General features: G+C 40.9%; 1 protein-coding gene across 1 annotated transcript in view; it reads right to left on the bottom strand.

The window, feature by feature from the left end:
* Positions 1-1,144: 1,144 nt before the first annotated feature.
* Positions 1,145-22,806, bottom strand: part of slc30a6 (solute carrier family 30 member 6) — a 31,726-nt gene continuing 10,064 nt past the window's right edge. Inside the window, exons 5-15 of the mRNA XM_088351044.1 lie at positions 19,705-19,747; positions 19,420-19,485; positions 17,336-17,416; positions 14,302-14,337; positions 13,068-13,162; positions 10,021-10,069; positions 6,992-7,111; positions 6,813-6,915; positions 6,538-6,585; positions 5,028-5,096; positions 1,145-1,989 (exon numbers count right to left, since the gene is read on the bottom strand). Coding sequence (XP_088207170.1) covers positions 1,471-1,989; positions 5,028-5,096; positions 6,538-6,585; positions 6,813-6,915; positions 6,992-7,111; positions 10,021-10,069; positions 13,068-13,162; positions 14,302-14,337; positions 17,336-17,416; positions 19,420-19,485; positions 19,705-19,747 — 1,229 coding nt within the window. The 3' untranslated portion in view covers positions 1,145-1,470. The remainder of the gene's footprint in view (positions 1,990-5,027; positions 5,097-6,537; positions 6,586-6,812; positions 6,916-6,991; positions 7,112-10,020; positions 10,070-13,067; positions 13,163-14,301; positions 14,338-17,335; positions 17,417-19,419; positions 19,486-19,704; positions 19,748-22,806) is intronic.

Here is a 22,806-nt window from a genome sequence, read left to right as displayed (position 1 = left end):
GACTTAAATATAAATACCAAATCCTCCGGACTATAATAATAATAATAATTTCCTTTGTATTGTCATTCTTTGTAGAACGAAATGTCGATACACCTGACCCGTTGTAGCGAGCCGATGCAGCCGTTAAAAGGCGTAACCTAAAAAAATATAAATCTCTCAGTTCATAATTATAATGAAATGCCTGTTAACCATTTATGAATAAATCAAGTTCATTTATTGAGAAACCAGATTTCCAAATGTTTATGTCCTATGAAATAAGTTTTATCAGGGCAACCCTTGCTATGAAATTAAATGAAAATGATCTGCATTTATACAGCGCTTTTCAAGTCAATGACTTCCCAAAGCGCTTTACAATGTGCTCCACATATCTCAATAGCGGCCTTGCAGCCATGTAAGACGCTAACCTGCTTATTGGGGGTATTAGGGGTTCAGTGTCTTACCCAAGGACACTTGGACATGTAACACGGACGAGCCGGGATTCGAAATAGGATCCCTTGATCCCAAGACGAGCGCTCTACCTCCTGAGCTACTGCCGCCCATTACTGTAGATTTAATTTCATGGGCCTATACATTAAAAAATATCTCAAAGGAATATTTTGAAGTTTGGTAATGTATTTTATGAACCACAATACAAAGCCGTTAGTAAATTATTTGACAGTCAAGGCAACATTGGTGCAAACAAACAAGCCACCATAGATATTTGCTGTTGAATCAGGTAAGATGGGGCCAAAAAAAAAGCTCCACCCAACCTAGGTCCATGGATATTGTAGCCTGACCCAACCCGACCATCTAACTTGATTTGCAGCACCGAGCCCAAAGCAAACCCGAAATTTCCTGGACTCGAGAGTAGAGGCTATTTATGATCACAAATTAAAACCTGTCTTTTGCAACAAACTTATAGTTAAACAAGACTGTAAATACATTTACGTCTTTTAGATGAAGTTACTTTAGCCGCCAATTTTCCATCATTAATGGATTTCTTTATGAGTTGACGGGAAAATTTTAAAGCCGTCCGTCATTTACATGGGTTAAAATTTGGACCATAAACCATAGCAGCAGTACGTTACTAGCGAAGCACTTAGGGGGGCAGAGAGAAAAAAAAAAGAACAATGATGATTAAAAAAAGGGCAGCACGAATCCCACATCAGGCTCTGCTCAATATTTTATTATTTTATAATTTTTTTATCCCTGCTACCAAACAGGCAGACAAGACACGGACGGTACGATGAAAGGCTAAAAGGGACAAGACTGAAACTGCCGCCGTGAAATAAAGAAACTGAATTAAATAAAGCATTAAATAATGTTTATTGCCTCTTGCAGGGAATGTTATGTACTTACAAAATACTTACAATGATTTCACCCCAAAATATCATTAAAAAAAAAAAAAACCTTCTGCTGCAGTTGCTGCAGAGGATGAGAGTTCCAAATGGTCCATCAGGTGTGTTTTTTTGACATAAGCCGTCGGTTCGATCATTTAGGGCTGTAATGTCTGTAATGAGAAGCAGAGCTCCCCAACATTCTGTAGTCGCCCGCCCCAAGTCCGGATCGGCTGCCGAGCCCTGCACTGTGGAAACCACGTGGGGCACTGCCAGGTCGCGTGAAGCCCGGTGCTCCAGGGTGGAACAGTCCTCGGTAGGGCCCGTGAGCGTGCTGGTGAGCTGCAAGAAGCACGGGTGGAACGTTCCGACCGGGCGTGTCGAAGGCGAACTCGGGCGGCGGGGTGCTGGGTTTGAAGGGCGTCGACGTCAGCGGGTCCAGGTCGAGCGGGGCTCGGGCCAGAGAGGAAAGGCTAGCGTATGCCTCGGGGGCTAAACCCATGGCGGGGCCAGTCGGGGGAGAGAGCGACCCCGTGAGCAGCGGCCGCGTCCAGTCGTCCTTGAAAATCTGCACGGTCAGCGTAGATACCAGAGGAAGCAGACGATTGGTCACGTGCGCCAACACTAGCTGCTCGTTGGCGTCGCGGCGGATGCGAACATGGGCTGAGCCTGCCTGAAAAAACAGCGGCAGCATAAAATTAGTCACACGACACTAGGCCTGCAACTAACAACTATTTTGATAGTCTACTAGTCACAGACTATTGAAAGGATTAATTGAATAATCGGCTAATCATTATTGTATTTTCAAGACTATTAGGCCCCAAATTAGCCAGAAATTTGAAAGTGCACCTTTAAACCCAGTGTGCCTTATTAACCGCAGAAAATGGTGAATCTTTGCACTATTTATAGGTGTGGATTACTACACGAGGTTTCCATATTGTTGCTAGGTGTGAATGAGCGAGTCAGTTGTCTGTCCCTGTGTGCCCTGCGACTGGCCGGCAACCAGTTTAGGGTGTCACCTGCCCACTGGCCAAAAATGGCTGCGATGGGCTCCTGCACCCCTGCGACCATACGGTGCATAAGAGTTGTGGCATTAAGAGCACTCACACTTTAACATTGGACTTCCAGTTGTACAGATGAATACGAAAAGGTATTAGAACCATGTTTACTCACCTAGAAACACAGATTTGCATAGTGCATTCTGATTGCTTAAACAGTCTCTCCAATTCACCTCAGTTGTTTGTCGATAACATTGTGAAAGACAGGAACAGAAAAAAAAAAATCTTTCAACAAAATGCTGATCAAGCTCTTTTATGCACGTATAGATATTAACCAAAAGGTTAATGAGCAAGTGGTGAAAAAGTGGTGAGACTACACCATGCAAATCAGTGTTTCTGGCACAGCAATCATTTATTGAACATAAAAAAAATAATAGTAAAAAAATGCCCTCTCTAAAACCAATTAGGTACAACGCTCACTCAAGAGACATAAATCCATAAATAAACCTGAGTGAATTTTCAGGCAAATAAATAATAAATTAAAATCACGTGAACATTTTTTAATCCATGTGAACCAAAAACAGGCTCATGAGAAATGGTAGAAAAGTACATTAAATAAATATGTGAATTTTGTGAGGTAAATTCAGTGGTCAACTGCATATTGTAACAAAATAACTTAACAATTATTAACAGTTTGTAATCAAATACTTTTCACAACTGACGTTTGTCCTTTTTAACGTTCTAACAGCTGATGTTTGAACTTTGGACTGCATGCATTCATTTCAAATATGTTTGTCAAGCACAGTCTGGCATAATGAACATGCTTGCTTTTACAGTAAAATAGATGTGCATAAAATGTACAAGGCATGTCATCAAAAACATATGGGATTGAACGTTACTTGAATCTTACTAAGGCGAGTCAAACTCCTCTGCCTTCAACGGTAAGACATGCTTTCTCCAGAAATGTTTGTGCATCACCGGGGTAGTGCCATGATACACAAGGTCTTGCTTTGTAAACTTTGACTAAGACTTGATTGGCTGTATCCAGGCTAAAATGCTCCTTAACTTTACACGTTTTGGTATGCGCACTTAATTTTTATGCCACTGTTTTTGTATGTTACCGCTCAAGACAGATTCGCTCCATGCATAAGCGAGTCTCGGCAGAGATTATTATCATAAAATAACGCATCTGTTGGAAAAACGTGTCCGGCCGTAACAGTCCACGATGGAATTCAATGTCAAGCATTTCAGTTATTGGTTTGTGCCTAGATGGTAGGGCGCCCGCTTTGAGACTGGGAGGTCGCTGGTTCGCGCCTCGGCCGAGTCATACCTAAGACTTATAACATTGGTAAAATGGCGGCGCCCTCTGTTGGCTGCGGCTGCATCGGCTCGCTACAACGGGTCAGGTGTATCGACATTTCGTTCTGTGTACATTGTTACAAAGAATGACAATACAAAGGAAATTATTATTATTATTATTATGTCGATAGTGTCGACTAATTGTTGTCGCCCTAGACACCAAATTTTAATGGACATACCAAGCTAACTCGTGTGGTTGCCAGGATAACTACAGATGCTAAACTTTTCAATATTTTTTTTTAAATCTTTTTTTTTTTTTAAATCATCTGTTTTTCAAATCAACCCAACCAAAAGCATTGAACCTTTGCCTGGCACAAACACATACAGACACACATAAACATACACACAAAGTCCAGTCCCTGGGGGGCATCAGGCACTCACTCAGGGGTTAAACGAATTTGGACAGATGCTCTGTTAGCAGTCCGCCAACAAGCAACAGTTTGTGTACACACACCAATTTCCAACAAACATGCACACACCATGAAGTGCGCCACCTGCAGGGCATCAGAAATACCCAAAATGAAGCAATGGAGCTGCAGGAATACTTATACTTCACATGTCAATGCACATGTGTAGTGCAGAAAAAATATTTTCACCGACAGATGTTGTTGTGCGACATCACATAAGTGGGCATCTGGGTTTGTCCCCTGTTGCTATGACGACAAGCCACAGGGCAGCGCTCCCCAATATTACTAGCTCCAAAAATTTCACCTAATACAGTAGCATCAATACATACGAGTTACACTAGTTGAGAGAAATTTGAAATACAAGGTGGAATACGGGCAAAAATGTTGCCTGATTTACGAGAGAAAATTTAAATCACAAGAATATCCATCATCAGCTCATCACAGTTCGTACTTTTCGCATTACCCAGCATACAGACCTGATCCCACGCTGTGTCTTGTGTTTTTATATGGCTTCTCTCGCTCATCACGATGTATAGACCTATATTAGCAACTGCCAACTTCCTCCATGGTAAGTGCTCAGAATAAACTCACATTTTATTTTGTTAATATCCTATTTTTTTGTATCATTGTCTTTTTATCTTTAATTACTATTTGAATGTGTTTTAAAGCTTTGTAGGGATAACTTGGATGATTTTGGGAGGCCGGGAACAGATTTGTTTTCAGTTATTTTCTACAAGAAAAAATAGTTTAAGATATGAGAAAATGTAGATACAAGCTCGATATGGGAACAAATTAATTTCATATTGAGAGAGGAAACTATACATCAGAAGCAAGTTTTTTTTTTTTCAATTCCAAGCCAATGTTTGCAAAAAAGAAGCATTTAAACAGGGAAAAATGTCTGCGCTGGAACAAGAAACCATAACACAACCCAAAAAAGCAAAACATACCAGTGATCCAAATCCGAGCGTCCAGAAATGTTCGTTGCGGACTTCCAGTACACCGTCAAGTGTGGACACCTGATTGAATGCAAACACAAGCAGTGAGCCAAATTGAATGTATTTCTTCATGAATGGATGAAAATGAATCGCTCCTAGGTTTGGGACAATGGAAACCACTTGTGAAAAGCCTAATTTCAATACATTAATTTCTATGTGACATTTCCGTGGAATTTTCGGTCTTTGAGGCAAAAATGTGGCACAAAAATAGCACCTGATCTGGTACAAGGGCTGCAAGCACATTTCCCCCCCAAATTGTACACAATATATTTGAACGCAACAAAAAGGTTCTCTGTAAGTACCATCACAATCAAACAAAAGCTATTTGGATGACAAATCCCATCAAAATATGATTCTGTCGTATTTTAAAAGATTGAGACACCTCTTCTGGGTTGACTTTCAAAGTAAAAATTAGTTCTTAGATATGCTCTCACGACACCATGAAGGGGTCAGAGTTTCAAAACTTAATACTGTATGTATGGTTGCAGCGTAGAAAGAAAAAACAACCCAAAACCTTACATTTTCCAGGCTATGAGGCGAACCTACAAACAGAAAATTTGCCAGATATAGAAAACGCTTCTAATCATCCAGTGGGCCTTAAAGTCTGTAAAATACAGTAGGTTCATTAAATTTAAAAATAGAATCATGAAATTGGAAATACAAAATCAACCTATATCACCTCAACAAATTCCCATAATGGTGTGATAATCTCTGCTTTGGTTGGTTGGTTGGATCCCTTAACCACAAGGTTTGTAGGGGCAATATTTCCTGTGGTGTTTCTTGGGCAAGTACAGGCTGGTGGCGCCCATCCCTCTCCTGGCCAACATGTTTCCAACTGGTCTTGAACCGGGGACCTTTTGTGTTTCAGGCGATGGTGCTAACCATTGAGTGATAAACAATGCCCTCATTTTCCAAACTGTTAAGTTTATTCTGTTTTTAATATTGGACACCTGCAAAGGAGTTTTTGTAGGATGCCAGTTCCTCTTTCTGACTATTATTGCGCACTATTGGTCTTTGTTGTGACTATTACATAATTTATTGATATCGGCCAATCATGTTCAATTTTCACACACTTAGGGCGGATCTGCTTTTACAACCTAGGATCTTATAAAAAAAAAGAGTGCTCAGAAGAGGACGTCTAAAATGGATTGGAATTCCTCATCTGAATGCTTTTCTCCCTGTCCTCCTTGCATGTTAAATCCATTGATCTCTTCTCCGTTTATTTTAAATGTCTACTGAAGTTTAAACCTCACAAAGACACTTGGTCCTTATTTCACTAAGATCATTGGAAGATATTTACTATATTTTTTCGACTAAAAAGCACGCATAAAAAAATGAAAATTTGACAGAATTTTAACAGCCTTGTAATACAGGTCGCCTTACAGTCCACAAAATACAGTCAATAGTCAGCCGCAGTGACAGTGTAATATAGCCGTCAAATTCTTATAGAAATGTGACTGACCTCTCGGAGCAGCTTGTCTAACTGACCAATGATGTGGGAAGGTGTGGTCTGCGGGGAAGAAGTTATACAATCAAGTACAAGGAAAAGTAGGTGGCAAACAATGCTTTAATACAGCAACAAAACACTCAGGTAGACTCATAAAAGAGGAATTGTGAGGTTTAAAAGCATTATTGTAACATTTCTCATAAATAAAAATAATCATACAAATGTAAAGAGGATTGTTTAATCTTTTTTCAAGCAAAAATTCAAAGAGATAGCAAGTCAGTGAATGTTACCTGGAGCAGCACTTTCCCACTGTAAACGCTCATGGGATACATGGTCCCAAAGGTCATGAGAGCGATGGTCACCGCTGATGCTGTGTCCACGCTGTTATAGTCGCTACACCCACATACACAAAATCCATGTTAAACAATGTAATACAGTATCCACACTGAGAAGCAAGGCAGCATCCTACTTTATCTCGATGAGCATGTAGGTGATGAAGAGGGCGAGTGCTCCCGCCAGGTTGATCAGGACAAATGGATTCATGCGGGGCAGCAATACGCTGCTCAAACCTGGAATAACCCCGCACAAACTGCACACACACACACACACACACACCAACACAATTATCAACTTTTGTCAATTCATTTTCAATGACATCCGTGGGACACATTAGGGAGAACTTATCACCAAGACTGTGAAAAATATATATCTTGCTAGTAACATAGAAAAAAGGGTTCTCATATCTTATGTATAGACTTATCTGGGATTTTTTTGTGGCTGCTATATTTTATTGCACTACTTTTCATTGCAGTATTTTTGCAACTTGGGCCAGTCACCAATAATTGTCAATATTTTTGCCTGTTTATCCTGACATATTCTTCTTCTCTTTAGTATTTATTCTGACATATCATTCTTCTCTTTAGTCTTTATTTGGTGTCTACCCTGGATCTCTATGTCAAATTGTGTTGCATATGATGTTCTGTATGATTTATACATGACAATAAAGACAATTCTAATTCTCACTTGGTTAGTTTGACTGATTATTTCTTTAGGTTGTCAATTTGACTGCTGAATAATTGCAGGATGAAAGAAGTACAAAAAGGCTGCTAACGTACAATGCTAGCCCGAGGCATGTTCTGATAAAGTGTTTGATGAGCAATATTTAATGGCCTTCTCTCAACATTCTGGGAACCTGTTGCAGACATTAAACTCCAAGTTAATGATGATTTGCTAAAAACAATCTAGTATATCAACTCGAGCAGGATATGTCTTTTCGAACAAATTACTGTCTGCAATTGTCTTCAATGCAAGCTCCCAATTTCAATGGAACTGGTTTTGTATCCTTTGAATAAAGATAACTCAATCGTCTCTTGTAGTGACTCAAACGATATGATATGGACAAAAAAAGACTAAAGAGACCAAAAAGAAAATAGCAAAGACAATTTTGGGTTGCAAAACGATTTGCACATGATGGAAAACTCCACCTTCCTATTATAGTGGGATGGGACTCAAATGTATTTTCCCTACCTCCTTGTTTCCTCCCCCTATGCTTCATCGACACAAGTGGGAGTGACCAGCTACAGATCGCTGCTTTAATGTAAGCGGATTGGTCTGACAATCTAATGAGTTTCAGCCACCGCTTTGGAATCCTTTATTTCATAGAAAAACAGCTTGTGACTGAAGGCAATTTTGTAACAAGAATTTCATTCATTAGTTGAAGTACAATTAAACAGAGGTTCAACTACATACTCACGCCAACATACAAAAGCAGACAGCTTGTGTGTGCGAGTGTGTGTCACACTGGCATGGTTTATGTAACTCAACTTCCGGCTCCGTCACGAATGGCAGCCACTCCAGCAGCTCCCGTGTTATTTTCGCTACTTTTGTGATTTGTTTTTTTGCTTACTTTTTCAGTGCCTTGCAACACTTGTAGCACTTTGGATTACTTTCTATCCTATGGGTATGGGTTTTAACGCGCAAAAATACGTATATTCAAGAAATCTACTCCTCGACCTGAAGAATTCTCGAGCCGGCGCGGTCCCCCTTTTACCTAACGAGGTGAGGCGACCCTACCGGGGTTGCAGAGCCGGTGCTAAGGTAAAGGCTAAGTGTCCCTACCGGGGTTGCAGAGCCGGTGCTAAGGTCAAGGCTAAGCGGCTAGCGGCGAAGAAAGCTGCGGTCAATCATGGACAATCCATCGCATCGACTACACAGCATTATCTCCAGACAGAAGAGCAGTTTCAGCGACAGACTGCTGTCACTGTCTTGTACTACGGACAGACTGAAGAGATCTTTTCTTCCTCATGCCATGAGGCTCTTTAACTCTACCCGGCAGAGTAAAAGCCCACAGTAAACCACACCACCTACATTGCATATTACCGAATCTTATTGCAATATGTATTCTGTGTAGCACTATTTAGATATTCTATATAACACGCTACAGTAGGCATTTGCACGTCACACTGAGTATTTGTATATTGTATTCTTTTTGCTTTATTATTGTATTGTTCTCAGCTCAGGGATGCTGCTGGAAAGGTGAATTTCCCTTCGAGGATGAATAAAGTATCTATCTATCTATCTATCTATCTATGTAACTCAGACAGTCCCCAGACACCGAAGAGGTGATTTAGGGGGCAGACCATTACACACAAAAATTTGGTTTGTGAAATAGTGATCTTAGCCTCGCAATAGTGTTGTGCTTAAATCACCTTGCCAGACCTTTAAAGACATTGCAGCACATGACATATTACACACGTGCACAAACACGCAGTGCAGAAAGTAGGCTGGAATGTCCTGTTCACTTGGCCTCACTCAGCCAATCATTGCCACTTGTGCCATTTAAACTGCTCAGTGTGTATTCTTGTATGTCATTGTACACAAGGGAAGGGGAACGCTAACACTGCTGCCGGCAACTGAGTGAATACATGAAGGAAGTAGACAGGAATATGTTCAAAGAAAAGACAATATGAACCTGCTCAAAGTTGATGATACAAAACCAGTTCGTCCATTCCTAATTTATCCACTCTTTGAAAGTGGAAGGATAAATGATGATGGTGTACAAATAAAGGAGTGTGAGGTAGTGAGATAGCCAAGATAAAACTAATAAACCATGATAGAGTGAAAACAAGGTTGGTAAGTGTCTGTCCCAAAACCTGGAGGTCAGGGGTTCAGTCAGAGATTGAGTTATACACCAAGGACAAAAATGGTACCCCATTGACTCTCTGCTAGGCATTTAGCATTGAAGGTTGGAATTGGGGGTGTTTGGTCAACCAATGACCCGTATACAATTTTAAAAAAGTGCTCCCCTTGAGATATACCATCTCGTTTTACAGGGGGTCCTCCTTAACTAAAACTAAAAAATACTTAACATATTGGTTAAATAGTGGCTAGTGATTAAGTTTAGACTGATGTTGATGAAGATGAGTGGAGCTTTTTCCAGTGACAAAAGTGAAGAAGAGGATGGGAAAGCTAAGGAGCATGTCAAAGTCGAGTGCTCACCTTCTGCTCAGGTCTGCAACGTGTTCCTGAAGCCAACTGCTACTGGCGGCTGCAAAACACAAGTGCACAAAGACGATTTTTTCAATTCCCACGTTGGAAACTACACTCCCCCGAGGTAAGTCCTAGCACATGGGCATTTTACCGCTTTAAACGTATGTCGCACTGTCTTGAAAACTGCTTTCACCAGTCATGGACGATTTCTGCTTGGTTGAGTGTCAAAAATGAAATGAATCTTGCCTCAGCCCACTCGTTCCTTTTTTGTCCATGCAAGCCATAAGTGCTTTTCCAAAATTCCCAAGGGGAAAAAACAAAAACAAAAAAAACAATCAAGCTTGGTAATTTTTTCAGCTATTTGGGTCCTTGGATATTTAATTTTACCTCGGAAAAGAAGTGCTTAAAAAAGGTGGCGGAAAGACAAGACAAGCTGTCCAAAAGGATTTTATGTTTTTGGCAACGGTGAAAGTCATTCTACGGAAAACTTAAACTGAATACAAAATGACGGGATAAACGTCATAAAACGGATCGGCACAGACAAACTTCCTTAATTTTTCAGCAGACTGACAATGATGAGCTAGGATTTGGGTCCCCCATCCTTTTGACATAAGAGCATTGTCAGTACTTTGAGGCCAACGATGGCTGATGCAGAGTGCAAAAGATTCAAGTCAAGTCAATTCAGATTTATTTGTTCAGCCCTTAATAACAAAATGTCTCAAAGGACAGCACAGGTTACAACTACACCATGCCCTGATTTTAAACCAACATGCGGGCAAGGAAAAACTCAAAACCTCAGCACAAGGAAAAAAGAAAACTTAAGACGGGGCCTCACAAGTGGTAATCCCCCTTCCAAGATGAACAGGGTGCAAGAGATTTATCATTGGGTGTCAGTGCACAAACCATAGTAAACATCAATTAGAGAAAACAATAGGTAAACTTCTCTTGGTTCAAAGAGGCTTCCCACCCCGTTTCCTTGAAAAAATACGCAACTGACCTTCTTGATTAGCAAGCCAAAATGAAAAATCAGAGGCAATGATACAGTGAGCAGCAGCAGGTTTTTCACGACTGAACAGATTCACAATGAGATTCACCTTTCACCGTATCAAAAGCCCCCTAGACTCTCATCCGCTTCCTTACCGTGTTTAGTCGGGGGTGAGCAGGTTGGGGGGCGGTCATATTTGGTTTGCCAGAATGAGTAAGTCTAAACAAACATTTGAATGGAGTGACTTATTTATGATGTGTGCGAACAAGGAGAGTTCTGGCCCAGTGTGTGTTGGCGTGTCCCTTCAGCTCGCTCGCCCACCATGGCCCACTCAACCTACTATCACCCCCCCCGGCACAAAACATCACCACTGTCTGGAACAGTGTTGCGTAACACACTTTTAGTCTTGCTCCATCAGAGAGAATAAGGGAGAGAGGGGTTTCATGCCCCTCCCATCCCTAAATGTCAGATGTTAAGTGATGTTGAGACTGCATGCTTACAAGGATAGTGTAGGCAGCTGAGACACACACACACACACACGCGCGCGCGCACACGCTGACCTCATTCATCAGTACATGCTCATCATGACTCCATAGAGAGCAAGGAAACTACAAGGAATAACGTCGTAGTAAGAATGCCAAAGAATCATAAATAAGGCCCAATATTCATGAACTGATGAAACATAAGTGAATATGGATGAATGGTAGCTTTTACCAAGCAAATCTCAAGTCAGAAAGAACGAAGGGTGTGAAATACAAAGGCATGTCAGTTTTCCTTTATCGAATTTGTCCACCCAAGGACTATTTGGCCTTGACCTATCCCAATTTTCATGTATGACAAAAAGTCTTGTCTCAGGTACCAGTATGTTGGATCAAAAACGTCCCACTGCAGTGAAATTGATAGATAAGATGGGAGTTGTGATACAGATGCAAATGTTATATGCAAGGTTCTTAGACTTGAAATATTTATATTACTGAATGCAAGCTACTCCTCCTCGCAGCAAATATTCAGACTTCATTTCAGGTTTCTGGGGTTGTATCCCTCATTCGCATTAGCCATGTTAGCTTTGCAGCCAAAGCTTGCCAGAGTGCAAAAAAACCTTCCTGAGGACTAACCGTGAAATCATGCCATTATAGCAACTTTGAATTCGCAGTGGTCGTATTCTAGAATTGTCTTAGGAGAGACCGTACATTTCTGTGGCATTAAAATAAATGAAAATACATTGTAGAGGCAAAATGTCTACCTTAAGCCAAATGTATTTTTGTACATTATTTTTAATCACCCCTATGATTATACCACTGTTATGTGATATTTGAATATTGTAGTTGTAAAACACACCACACAGTGCAAAGTTTAAACAATGTTCTTGAGAATATACTAACAAATTGGAAAAAGTAAAAAAAATGAAGTCAGTTTGTTTTCACTGTCAAGCAGTCGAACCGCGTCTACCGAACGTGGTGCAGCCACGCCCCCAACTGCCCATCAAATACCACTACAACAAAATGCTAAAGTTTCATCAAGGATTTCCGAGCACGATTTTAAACGACACAAACATATAACATATACGCTAGACAGTAAGCCTCCGGTGGCTGGCAAATCTCCCAGTGGGTTGTAGCAGGGCTTTTCCCTGCTGCTACGATGAGGTGCTCACTTCTCAAGCTGTCCTGCCAGCCGGATGCATTTTTAATGCTTAATTGTTTTTTGTTTTGTTTTGGTTTTAACATAGACCATGTCCACAAAAAAGGAGAAGGGGTACAAAATTAAGAGATGATAATGCGGAGTAAGCCAGCAAATATAAAGCCAACGATCAGCGTAACATAGGGGTAAGAAGGTTGAAACGGAACAATTGTCTTGCATAAGGAGGGCTCAAGACTCAAGATTTGTTGACATTACATTATTATGATGCCCTGACCTTTGAGCAACAGTGACATGTTTAATTTTATCGTCGTCATTATCACCATGAGAATAATCCGACACATAATCAGAAATCTGAATTTTTTTGTTTCCCTTGCGAGGAAGAGGCTTATTATTGTTATGGTGTGACATGCGTCCACAAAGAATGTCCACTTACCTTGTGAGACACAGGCAAAGGGTTTGTTGCGTATAGACATTAGAGTCAGCAGGTTAAAGATCAGGGCAACAAACGTGCCTACCAGCAGCCGACCGCTACAATACAAAAAAAACACAAACACATTCAAGCAGGGGACAGTAACTGATAGTTTTCCTAAAATCAAATGGGTGAGTTAGTCCATCCCTTAAGCACTAGAGTCGTAGATGCACCATTTCCTGTGTTGTGTCTTGAGCAAGTATAGCCTGGTGGTGCCAGTCCCTCTCCAGGCCAAAGCCATACATGCAGTTTGAGGGCAATTTTCATTATGTTGAATTTATGAACACTTCAATTTGTTATGTTCCACATAGTTGGAACCAATATTTTTATTTTTCCAAGAAGAAGAAAAGTAATTTAAAAAAATTATAATGGTACTGCCTTTTGTCTTTCATCTTATTGCCTACTTGTTAGTCAGTGTCAGAGTTTCAGTGAGCTTCTTGGTGAACTATCGCAAATATTCCATCTTTAATTCTTAGGTGATGCCCGAACATTGTGAGTTGGAATATCACGTCTTGTGTGACAGGTGGGTGTTTTTAAAAAAACAAACTGGACCTCTGTGTGAGGCCTTGTTTCGCCTGTATTTTCGGCAACTGCCAAAATCACCACTGTGGTGCGCTACCGTGCCGCAATGAATACACAAGTTGGCCTAGCCGTCAACTTGCGGTTGCCCGCTGCGCTACAAAAGATTAGCAGCGGCTTTGAGATGCTAAAACTCAGCGAGCCTTAAACCTGTCTCCGGTGACCAGATTACAACCTCCGTCCCACCCAGTCCTGAGGCGCACACGCCTTTGTTTCGCCCTCCCGCCCTACCCAAGCCATCGTGATTGGATGATGTGAGAGATGGACAGGTGTCCAAGTGGAAAAACAAACATTCTCCTTCGTTGCTGCACTTTAATCTCTTCGTACTGGGCTTTGTGCATGTGTGTGTGAGAATGTGTGTGTGTGAGAGATTGGAGCTGAAGTTTTAGGCCCGTAACTGGATTGTTCCTTGTGATTAGTGGAGCAGAGTGGGCACTTTTATCAGCAAGAATATGTGTGCACACACACACACACAGACATCCCTGTCAGAAGCCACTAAGCCCTCCAAATAAAACTTGAACTCTCTTTTATGACCAAATCCATATCTATCTAGTAGGATGATGCCTCAGCCCCACCCGCTCTTTATTGTGGAAGCGCAACAATGCCGAGAAATACTCACGTGTGAACTTCCGGTTGCTCCATAAAGCGTTCAACGCTAGAAAAAGACAAAACAAAAAGAAACAAGACAATTACAAACACTATGCATGGGATGGAAGTGTCACACACTTCACGTAACTGAGACCCGTTTGTGAAGATTCCTGACGGGCCAAAATCCACAAACAGCATTTCCATTAAGTACAAGTGATACAAAATCATCAAAAAAGAGTTTGTGACTAACCAAAAAAGCAAAAAGAGAGAAGGGAAAAAGCAAGACAAAAATTTAAAAGCTTGGAAAAAAAGAAGTAAAAATCTAGAAAAAATAAGCAAAATGACAAAAAAAGACTAAAAGGGAAAAAAATTAAAGATGGGAAAAAAGATAAAAAAACAAACAAAAAGAAAACGTCCAGAAACAAAGGGAGAGAAAAACACAGTTTTTGGAGATATCTTTGATTGGTCTTGTGTTCAAATAATTTCCAAATATATTAAGTCAATCCTGTTGCCATCATTGTACTTCCACTAAAAAGTATGAATAAACACAGTTCTGTATTGTTCGACCGACCAAATAAATCCCCCAAAATGTTAGATGATGAAACAAACGATACTTTAAAAAAAGGAAATCTTACGTAGTACATTAATCAATTGATTCAAATGTGAAAAATTATTTACCAATGGCGAAAACACAGAGAAGTGTAACCTTGTTTAGGTTTCGGACATGTTTGGTAATGAGTTGGTTGCGACACTTGGGGACTGATGTTGCTCATCGTTCCTCCAAGTGACGATCACAGACTTTGTGAGAACGTTCAGACCCGTGTAAGATTAGAGGGACCATTGGAGGTCATCAATACTTTTCTTGCTTAACCCAAAGGTCTGCCCAATGTGACTTATATTGATCTGCGAAATGATCTAATTTTACACTCAAATAAATTTTGTACTAATAGAAAGGGCACGACAGTTTGTGTGTGTGACTGGTTTGATGACATTTCAACCAGTATGTCGTAACTTTGTGCTGCGCATTTGTTTACAATTTGTATATTCATTGGCATTATTTACATTGAGTTGCGTTCAAATCGTTGGGTGTTGTTAGTTTGAGGTCTACTTTACTTTCCTTTTGTGCATGTTTGTTGTGAATGGCCCGAGCGTGAGAAAAAGGGAGAAAGGTGTATTTGAGTTGAGCATGGTTCGAGTCAATGTTTTGAATCAAGACACGAAAGCTGTCGAGCTCTACTATGTCGTTTCTTATTTAGGAGCAAGACTACAAAACTGCAAGAACAAGATCCTGTTCGGGACATGCCTCCTAAGTACTTTACGGGTTATACTAGCAATATAGTAGCAGCATTTTCGTCACCATGTAAGTAGGCAGTTTACTTTTTCCCATAAAGGGATAAAGATTTTTATATTGTCTGTGACAGAATGAACATGGAAAATTGAAAAAAAAAAATGTCTTTTTTCACCTCATCGATTCTGCCCAGATTCTACCTCATGGGTTTGTAAATAATTTCGAGGGGCGCAGGTAAAAAAAATCTTCACACGAAATGCTGCGAAATAAACAATTTGCTTAGCCTTGTGGGCAAAAGAAAATTAAGGCGTGGATCACTATTAATTGAACGAGCTGTTTTGTTTTTTTGGGGAATAGGATTTTTATGAATGCATTTCAATTATGAGCGCGAAAATAACCCAGAGACAACAACCCTTTCTAACAATTGGCAGTCCAGGTTTCAAGCCCAAGTGACAATGTATCTGGTATGGTCTGGGGCTTTGAAAAATGTGGACTCGCAAGCCTTATAAGCTCTTGTGTAAATTTTCAATTCCGCGGAAGCGAGGCTATGTTAGTGCACACCATCATCTGAAGTGTGTTTGTGGCACTCAAACATTAAACAACCCAAAATACCAAACCAGAGTTTTCACAACCTTATCTTTCAGGACTCTGTAATGTTTTCAGTTATTACCACGACTACTCCTTGCAATCAGACCTTGGACTGAACAATACCTCTGCCCCTATCTGTAAACATATCGATTGACACCTATTCCATTGTTGGTAAAGATGATGAACCATCTGGCCAAGCGTCACATTGCAGACTCCAAACCAGCAGGGGGCAGAATGTTACTGGGTGGACACATGATAGCCAAACAAAGCAGTCGGGGAGGGAGGGACACTTGCACACATGTCTTTCTTGAGCTTCTCTAGTCACTAAAGCCGACTTTTTGGTTTTAATTTGATGCTGAATGTGCTGCCACCCCCCTACGCCTGTCCAACCACTTAGAAAGCAGCCAAACAAAGATGACAACTTTAAAGAGTCTCAGTGGGGAACAGTACACTGTGTCTACAGTTAAGACTGAAGGGGTGGGGTAAGGTCATGTTAAGGTCAGGTTAATCGACGCCAGGCTGTTTCTATGAGAAACGGCCACTCAGTCCTACATTCTGGATGGTAGAGGATCCTCCAGTTGGCTCGATTTATTCCTTTGATTGAAAAACAACATCACACAGGGACTCTACAAACATGGCAGTAAATCCAGGACCACCAAAGCCCAGAGTGACTTAAGTGAGGCTGTGACTTGCACATTCAAATGTGGGTCCCTATGTCTGTTGGCGCACACTCATATGCATAAAAGAGGCTCTGTTTTCACATTAAAGGTTGGACCTAATAGCGCCCTCTTGTTTGAGCCAACACGTAGGCCAGCAAAAAAACTCCCTTGCAACCAGGCGGACACTTGAGCAGCGAAGTAAAAAGTTGCATGAGTGTGTCAAGTATGCACAGTTGTGCTCAAGAGCAATGGTACCCAGTTAATACGGGGTCCAATTCTTCTGTCCGGGTGCTAAATTGGGGGGACGCATTGGGGGGCACCTTGTGGAAGGGAAATAATGGAAGGGGACAGTTGGACAAATGTTTGGTGTTGTTGTGGAAATAAAAAATAATTGAAATTTTAATGAAGGAAGACAAGAGTGACCGAGAGATGAACAAAGATGTGTGAGCGACTTCAAATCATAGCAAACGCCTCAAGATATTGCTGTTTTTCTTGTGTGTGTGTGTGTGTGTTGTGTGCTGCATACACACCTCTCTTTGAGGATGAACAAGGCTCCCAGCTGGACCAGCACAGTGGAGGCAAAAACGGCCAAAACCTCCAAACGGTCAAACCTGAACACAAGCAGGTCACACTGTCAAAAGCAGCACGGATGGCACACATGCACATACGTGCAAAAAAATTCACACACACACTAACGCTCAAGACAATAGGTGGGCCACAAATGGAGACGTCCAAGCAGACAGAAACAAAAACACACACAAACTCAAAAGCAGAAGCCCACACAAAAAAGTAGTCACGGTGACTGCTGTTGGCGACCCTGTAACCTTCCCCTTCATCCATTGTCCGTGTGGGCCTCTCACAGAACATATTTTGGACATACAACAAGGCGTCTTTGTTTGATTAGGCTCTAATTTCTGTTTCTCAACATACAACATTGGGTGCTTCGAAATGCTGAAGCCGAAAAACAGTTTTTGAATGGCAAAAAATTAGCCCTGATGAAAAGTTCAAAAGATAAGGGTTGGGGCCGTGAAATATTCAGCTTTTGGACGACTTGAATTCAAACTAGTTAAAGAAGTTTTGACGATTGATTGACTGTGTGTGTCTGTGATTCCAGTGAGTATAAGCAGTGCAGAAAATGTATGGATGGATGATTGACTGCGTAGTTCATTCATTTGTCAAATTAAAATCACATTATTTTAAAAATCCATCTTTGAAACTCATGCAAAGTCTTAATTTTTTTTCTCACCTAAATTGGAATCACAGTACAACTCATAACAACTGATTTGATATGTCCGAAATGTAAACAAGGATGTTAACCACAAAATGAGTTACTGCACTATGGGCAGAATTCCATGCAATCCAAGGATGGACTGGACATTTTCAGCGTGTTTGCATAGGTATATCATAATGCACAGCTTTCTAGTCAAACAATAGGCAGATTAGGCAACACTTGCAGGTTAATAGGTTGTCAGTGATTTTTGTATCGCACATGTAGTGACCGCTGTTTGGCCCCATTCGTAGTCATGTTGGCGGGTGGCGATGTCGCTCTCAAGTGAGAGCTGTCTCTAATCCAGGTTGAGAAAACACCAACACAATAAGAAATACAACAATACACAGTGTATTGTGAATGTTTTTTATGCAGTATGAAGGTGTCGTTGAAACCATGAACTGATTAAGTGCTTCAGTGAACATGCATCAAAAGACAAACAAGTCGAAACCAATGTACACTAAAACACGCACATATGGATGCATGTATGTATAGACAAGTCAAATGAAGCTGAAAAGCAGATTTTCACTTGAGCGCCTCTCTTCCTCACCTCAAGTTCATTTGTCAGTATTCACACAAAGCTCTGAAAGAGCGAGCGCGTATGCACACACACACGCACAAACACACTTAATTGCCAGACCAATGACCATGTTTACACACACACACACACACACACACACACACATTATATATCAGGGGCCAATTTTCATTTACATGATGGAAATATTCCATCAAAACATTGCAGTCCCTATAAATCACCACCAAATAAAATAGTCACACAGTAAAAAGCCAGTCATGAAAAATTTCCAAACCCTGCGATTGTTTGAAATGAAATGAAATGATCTGCATTTATATAGTGCTTTTCAAGTCAATGACTTCCCAAAGCGCTTTACATTGTGGTTCACATTTCCCAATAGCGGCCGTGATCTGTGCAGCCATGTAAGGTGCTAACCTGCTTATTGGGGGTATTGGGGGTTCAGTGTCTTACCCAAGGACACTTCGGCATGTAACACCGACAAGCCGGAATTCGAACTGGGATCCCTTAATCCTAAATCGATCGCTCTGCCTCCTGAGCTACTGCCGCCCCGTTTTGAGAGTAAAATGGATGCATTTCATGTTGATTTGATGTTTAAAATTTACAAGGTACGGGTGTCTAGGACTTTTGAGCGTTAGATCTGGATCATATTTTCTTCAAGGGCCACTAATTGGATAGACCATTTAAAAATGTTCTACATTTATCAACTAATTTGAAAGCTCACTTGTCCAAACAGTGGATTTTTTTTTCTAACTATTACTTGCAGCTCAATTTTTTGCAGTTGATGTCTTCATTGCGCGATTACAACTCACCCAAAGGAAAAGACCTGGCTGGGCTTCTTCATGCTCACCCAGGAGCTGATAAGACACGTGACCAAGCTGCAACACACAAGTAGAGAATGACCACCACAAAGAGAAAAATCTACCCAGAAAACTGAGGTTAGTCATGTGATACACACTTCTGCGCCACCTTTTTTAATGTATCTTTGGCGTAAAAGAGGAAAAGCCAAATAAGAACAAAGCCTGCCTTGCACAAACACGGCACCACCAATTTTTATATCCAGAAAATGCTAATAATTATGTCGTTATAACACTCACCTGAAGAGCTCAAAGATGGTCAGGTAGGTGTAGGCTGTAAGAGCTGGAACACAATACATGTTTTGTATTAATTTAAAATAACAGTATCACTACCCATCTGCCAAATCACCCCCCCCCCCCCCCCACACACACACACACACACACCCAACCAGCCAAAACCACCCACCCACAATCAAACCGTGGCGCTGATTTATAATTTAAGTTAAACGTTTTAAATAATAAACGTTGCTACCGCAAAAGTTCCACTCATATCAACTCCCTGGTGTGAGTGAACAAGCACTAGATTTGTCATTTGTCATCCCGAGAATAATGCGTATTATACACGTCCAGTTCACACTTATAAACATCCTGGAGGTGGAATTACTTCATGTGTGGCCCTTCTCATGGTTTTTTCATTTTCCTCATCTTGAGTTTTTTTCCTTTTCCTTCATGTTGGTTTCAGATCAGGGGATGTTGTAATGGTGGTCTGAGCAGCCCTTTAAGCATTTTTGTGATTGAGGTCTATACAAATAAATATGACTTGACTCTGTCATCTCAATGACATTACTTCAACAGTCTGACTAGCAAGCAATAACAAAGCTTTTCCTCATCAAAGATTATCTATTCTAGCCACTCACAAGTGCCCGTCTACTTGTTTATCTGCCAGTCTCTTGACTTGCTCACCATCTTATATGCAGTCATACTCGTCCACTAGTCTGTCTCTACTTCCTTTCTTTTTGCCTGTCCAACATACTGCCTGTCTAACTACTTTCCGATCGATCCTTCTGCCTGTTTGTATTATAGTGTGCTTGTCTAATTTGCCTTTCTGCTGTCCCCCTTTAACCTGTCTGTCTGCATGTCTTCCTGCATGCCCACCCTTACTGGCAGCTTGCAGTAATCGGACGCAGCGTTGAGATGAAATACACAGATTAGAGCGGCTTTGTGCAGAGAGGAACATTTTGTTTCCCCAGCGCCAGCGTCTGTGTTGGCCAACCTGACGGTGCGTAATCCTGACAGAGCAAGACCCACTGAGACCCCTCAATCACTCACAGACGGAACGACGGACAGTGGGACGAGCGGCCGGACAAGCTGGCTAGCAGGGTGAATGAGATGCAGCGACAGAGCTGCAAGAGCTTAAGCGCAAGAGAGCTAGACAGATGGAGGCAGACGCCAATCTGATGGAGGACAGTCAGAGAAAGACAGACAGACCTGCAGTGACACCCAGAGGACAGAACACACAAAAAAGGCGCAAACACACACACACACACACACACACACACACACACACACACACACACACACACACACACACACACACACACACACACACACACACACACACACACACACACACACACACACACACACACACACACACACACACACACACACACACACACACACACACACACACACACACACACACACACACACACATAGATTGCATACAATGGAAGTCAAAAGATGATAAAAACGATAGAATAAGTGAAGGAAGGAAAACAAGTAGGCTGAAGGGAAAGTAATACAGAAAAAAAGAAAGAGCTATGGATGGACGGCTGGATGATGGTTGGGAAATAGGAGCTAGAGGATGAATATTTAATGATGTGTCCACACAAGCACCTATATCGTTTTCTCTCTCTTTCAAACACACACACAGACATGCATGCATGCATAGATACGCACACTGATCGTAGTTCCACTCCAACAAATTGTTTAGAAATACTATTGGATTATTTTTTCCGGTCCAAGTCAATTTGGTCCTCTGACTCATCGCAGGACAAAGGGATCTCAGCATCATTTGCCAACTGTTAGGAGGCATGTGCGTCTTGCCAATTAAAAGTCAATTGCACACATAATAGATATGCTTGCCCATTAAGGAAAATTTCAAAGTGCAATTACTGAGTGGATTCAGTGCAATGACATCTTTTGAAATGAAAATCAGAATTCCAATTCGATTTTGATTCAAAAGGCAGCCACCAAGATTGTCAGGAAAAAATAAGTTAAAGTGTTTGTATAAAGCATTTGTGTCAAATGTTGTAAGGAAAAGACGGATACGGAGACGGACCCGTTGCATAGATTTGGCTTTAGGAAATTTACAAACACCTATTCATTTCATTGTTTCTCATTATATTCTTTTATCATAGTTTATTTGAAAAACCTATTTACCTAAGTTTTGATTATACAAACATAATTTTGTCGTATTTCGTTTGACCTGATGTTATTTCTCATACAACTTTTATACGCAGCCATTTCCTACTTAAATTGGTGAAGTAAATATTTGCAAGATATTGGGTGTTTCAGCCACTCAAGATAGTGCCTGAAAAAAATAATGCAAACATAATATTTTGCCGGGAAAAAAATGCTTGTTGCAAATTTTCTGAAGGAATTTTGGGACAGAATCCGTGAAAGAATCCTCTAGGTTCATGACTGTAGATTGTCAACACTATTTGAAATTATGTCAAGTGTTTGAAAAAAAATATGGGTAAAAAGTGCTTTGAAAAAAAATAGAAAAAAAAGACTAATTTATTAATAAAAAATAATCCAATGAATTGCATTTTAATTTGGTGCATCCCTTGGAGAACAAAAATTATCTTGAGTGTTGGTATGTATCCTGACAACGTATACCAATGCGTTAAGGCTACCACAATGAATGCTACTTCTTAGCCAGTCATTGATTATTGTGAGTTAGCATTAAGCAAATGCTATGTGGCAACTATCGTTGTTTACGTTTTTATCATCAAAATTAGTCAAATTCAGAAACACTGTGCTGCGCTAGTGTAGCCATTTTGTTCTAATAGACCCCAAAATATATATGTGCAAAGGCCACTTGTATTTCAAGGCCTCATTGGGAAACAAAAACTAAGTTGACAACCTCAAAACAGTCGCCAACTAAAATCCTGGAAAGATGCGCATACACATGCACACACACACACAGAGTGGAGGATGAGCTAACCGCAAGCAATAAGTGCTTAGTGTCACTGGTTCCGGTAAACAGTAAACTGAGACTGCGCACCCAAGCAGCCTGGTGTACTTTGCAGACGTAAAGTAAAAGCTTCAATCAAAGTGCGGCCCACACCAACCAGCCGCTGACCTGACATGACTGACTGCGTTGCTTAGCCACCA

Source organism: Urocampus carinirostris, chromosome 13 (assembly GCF_059441175.1).
Source record: "Urocampus carinirostris isolate Australia breed hairy pipefish chromosome 13, RoL_Ucar_1.0, whole genome shotgun sequence".
Classification (NCBI taxonomy): Eukaryota; Metazoa; Chordata; class Actinopteri; order Syngnathiformes; family Syngnathidae; genus Urocampus; species Urocampus carinirostris.
Note: the sequence above shows the minus strand (reverse complement) of the source record. Positions and strands in the feature narration are given on the sequence as shown.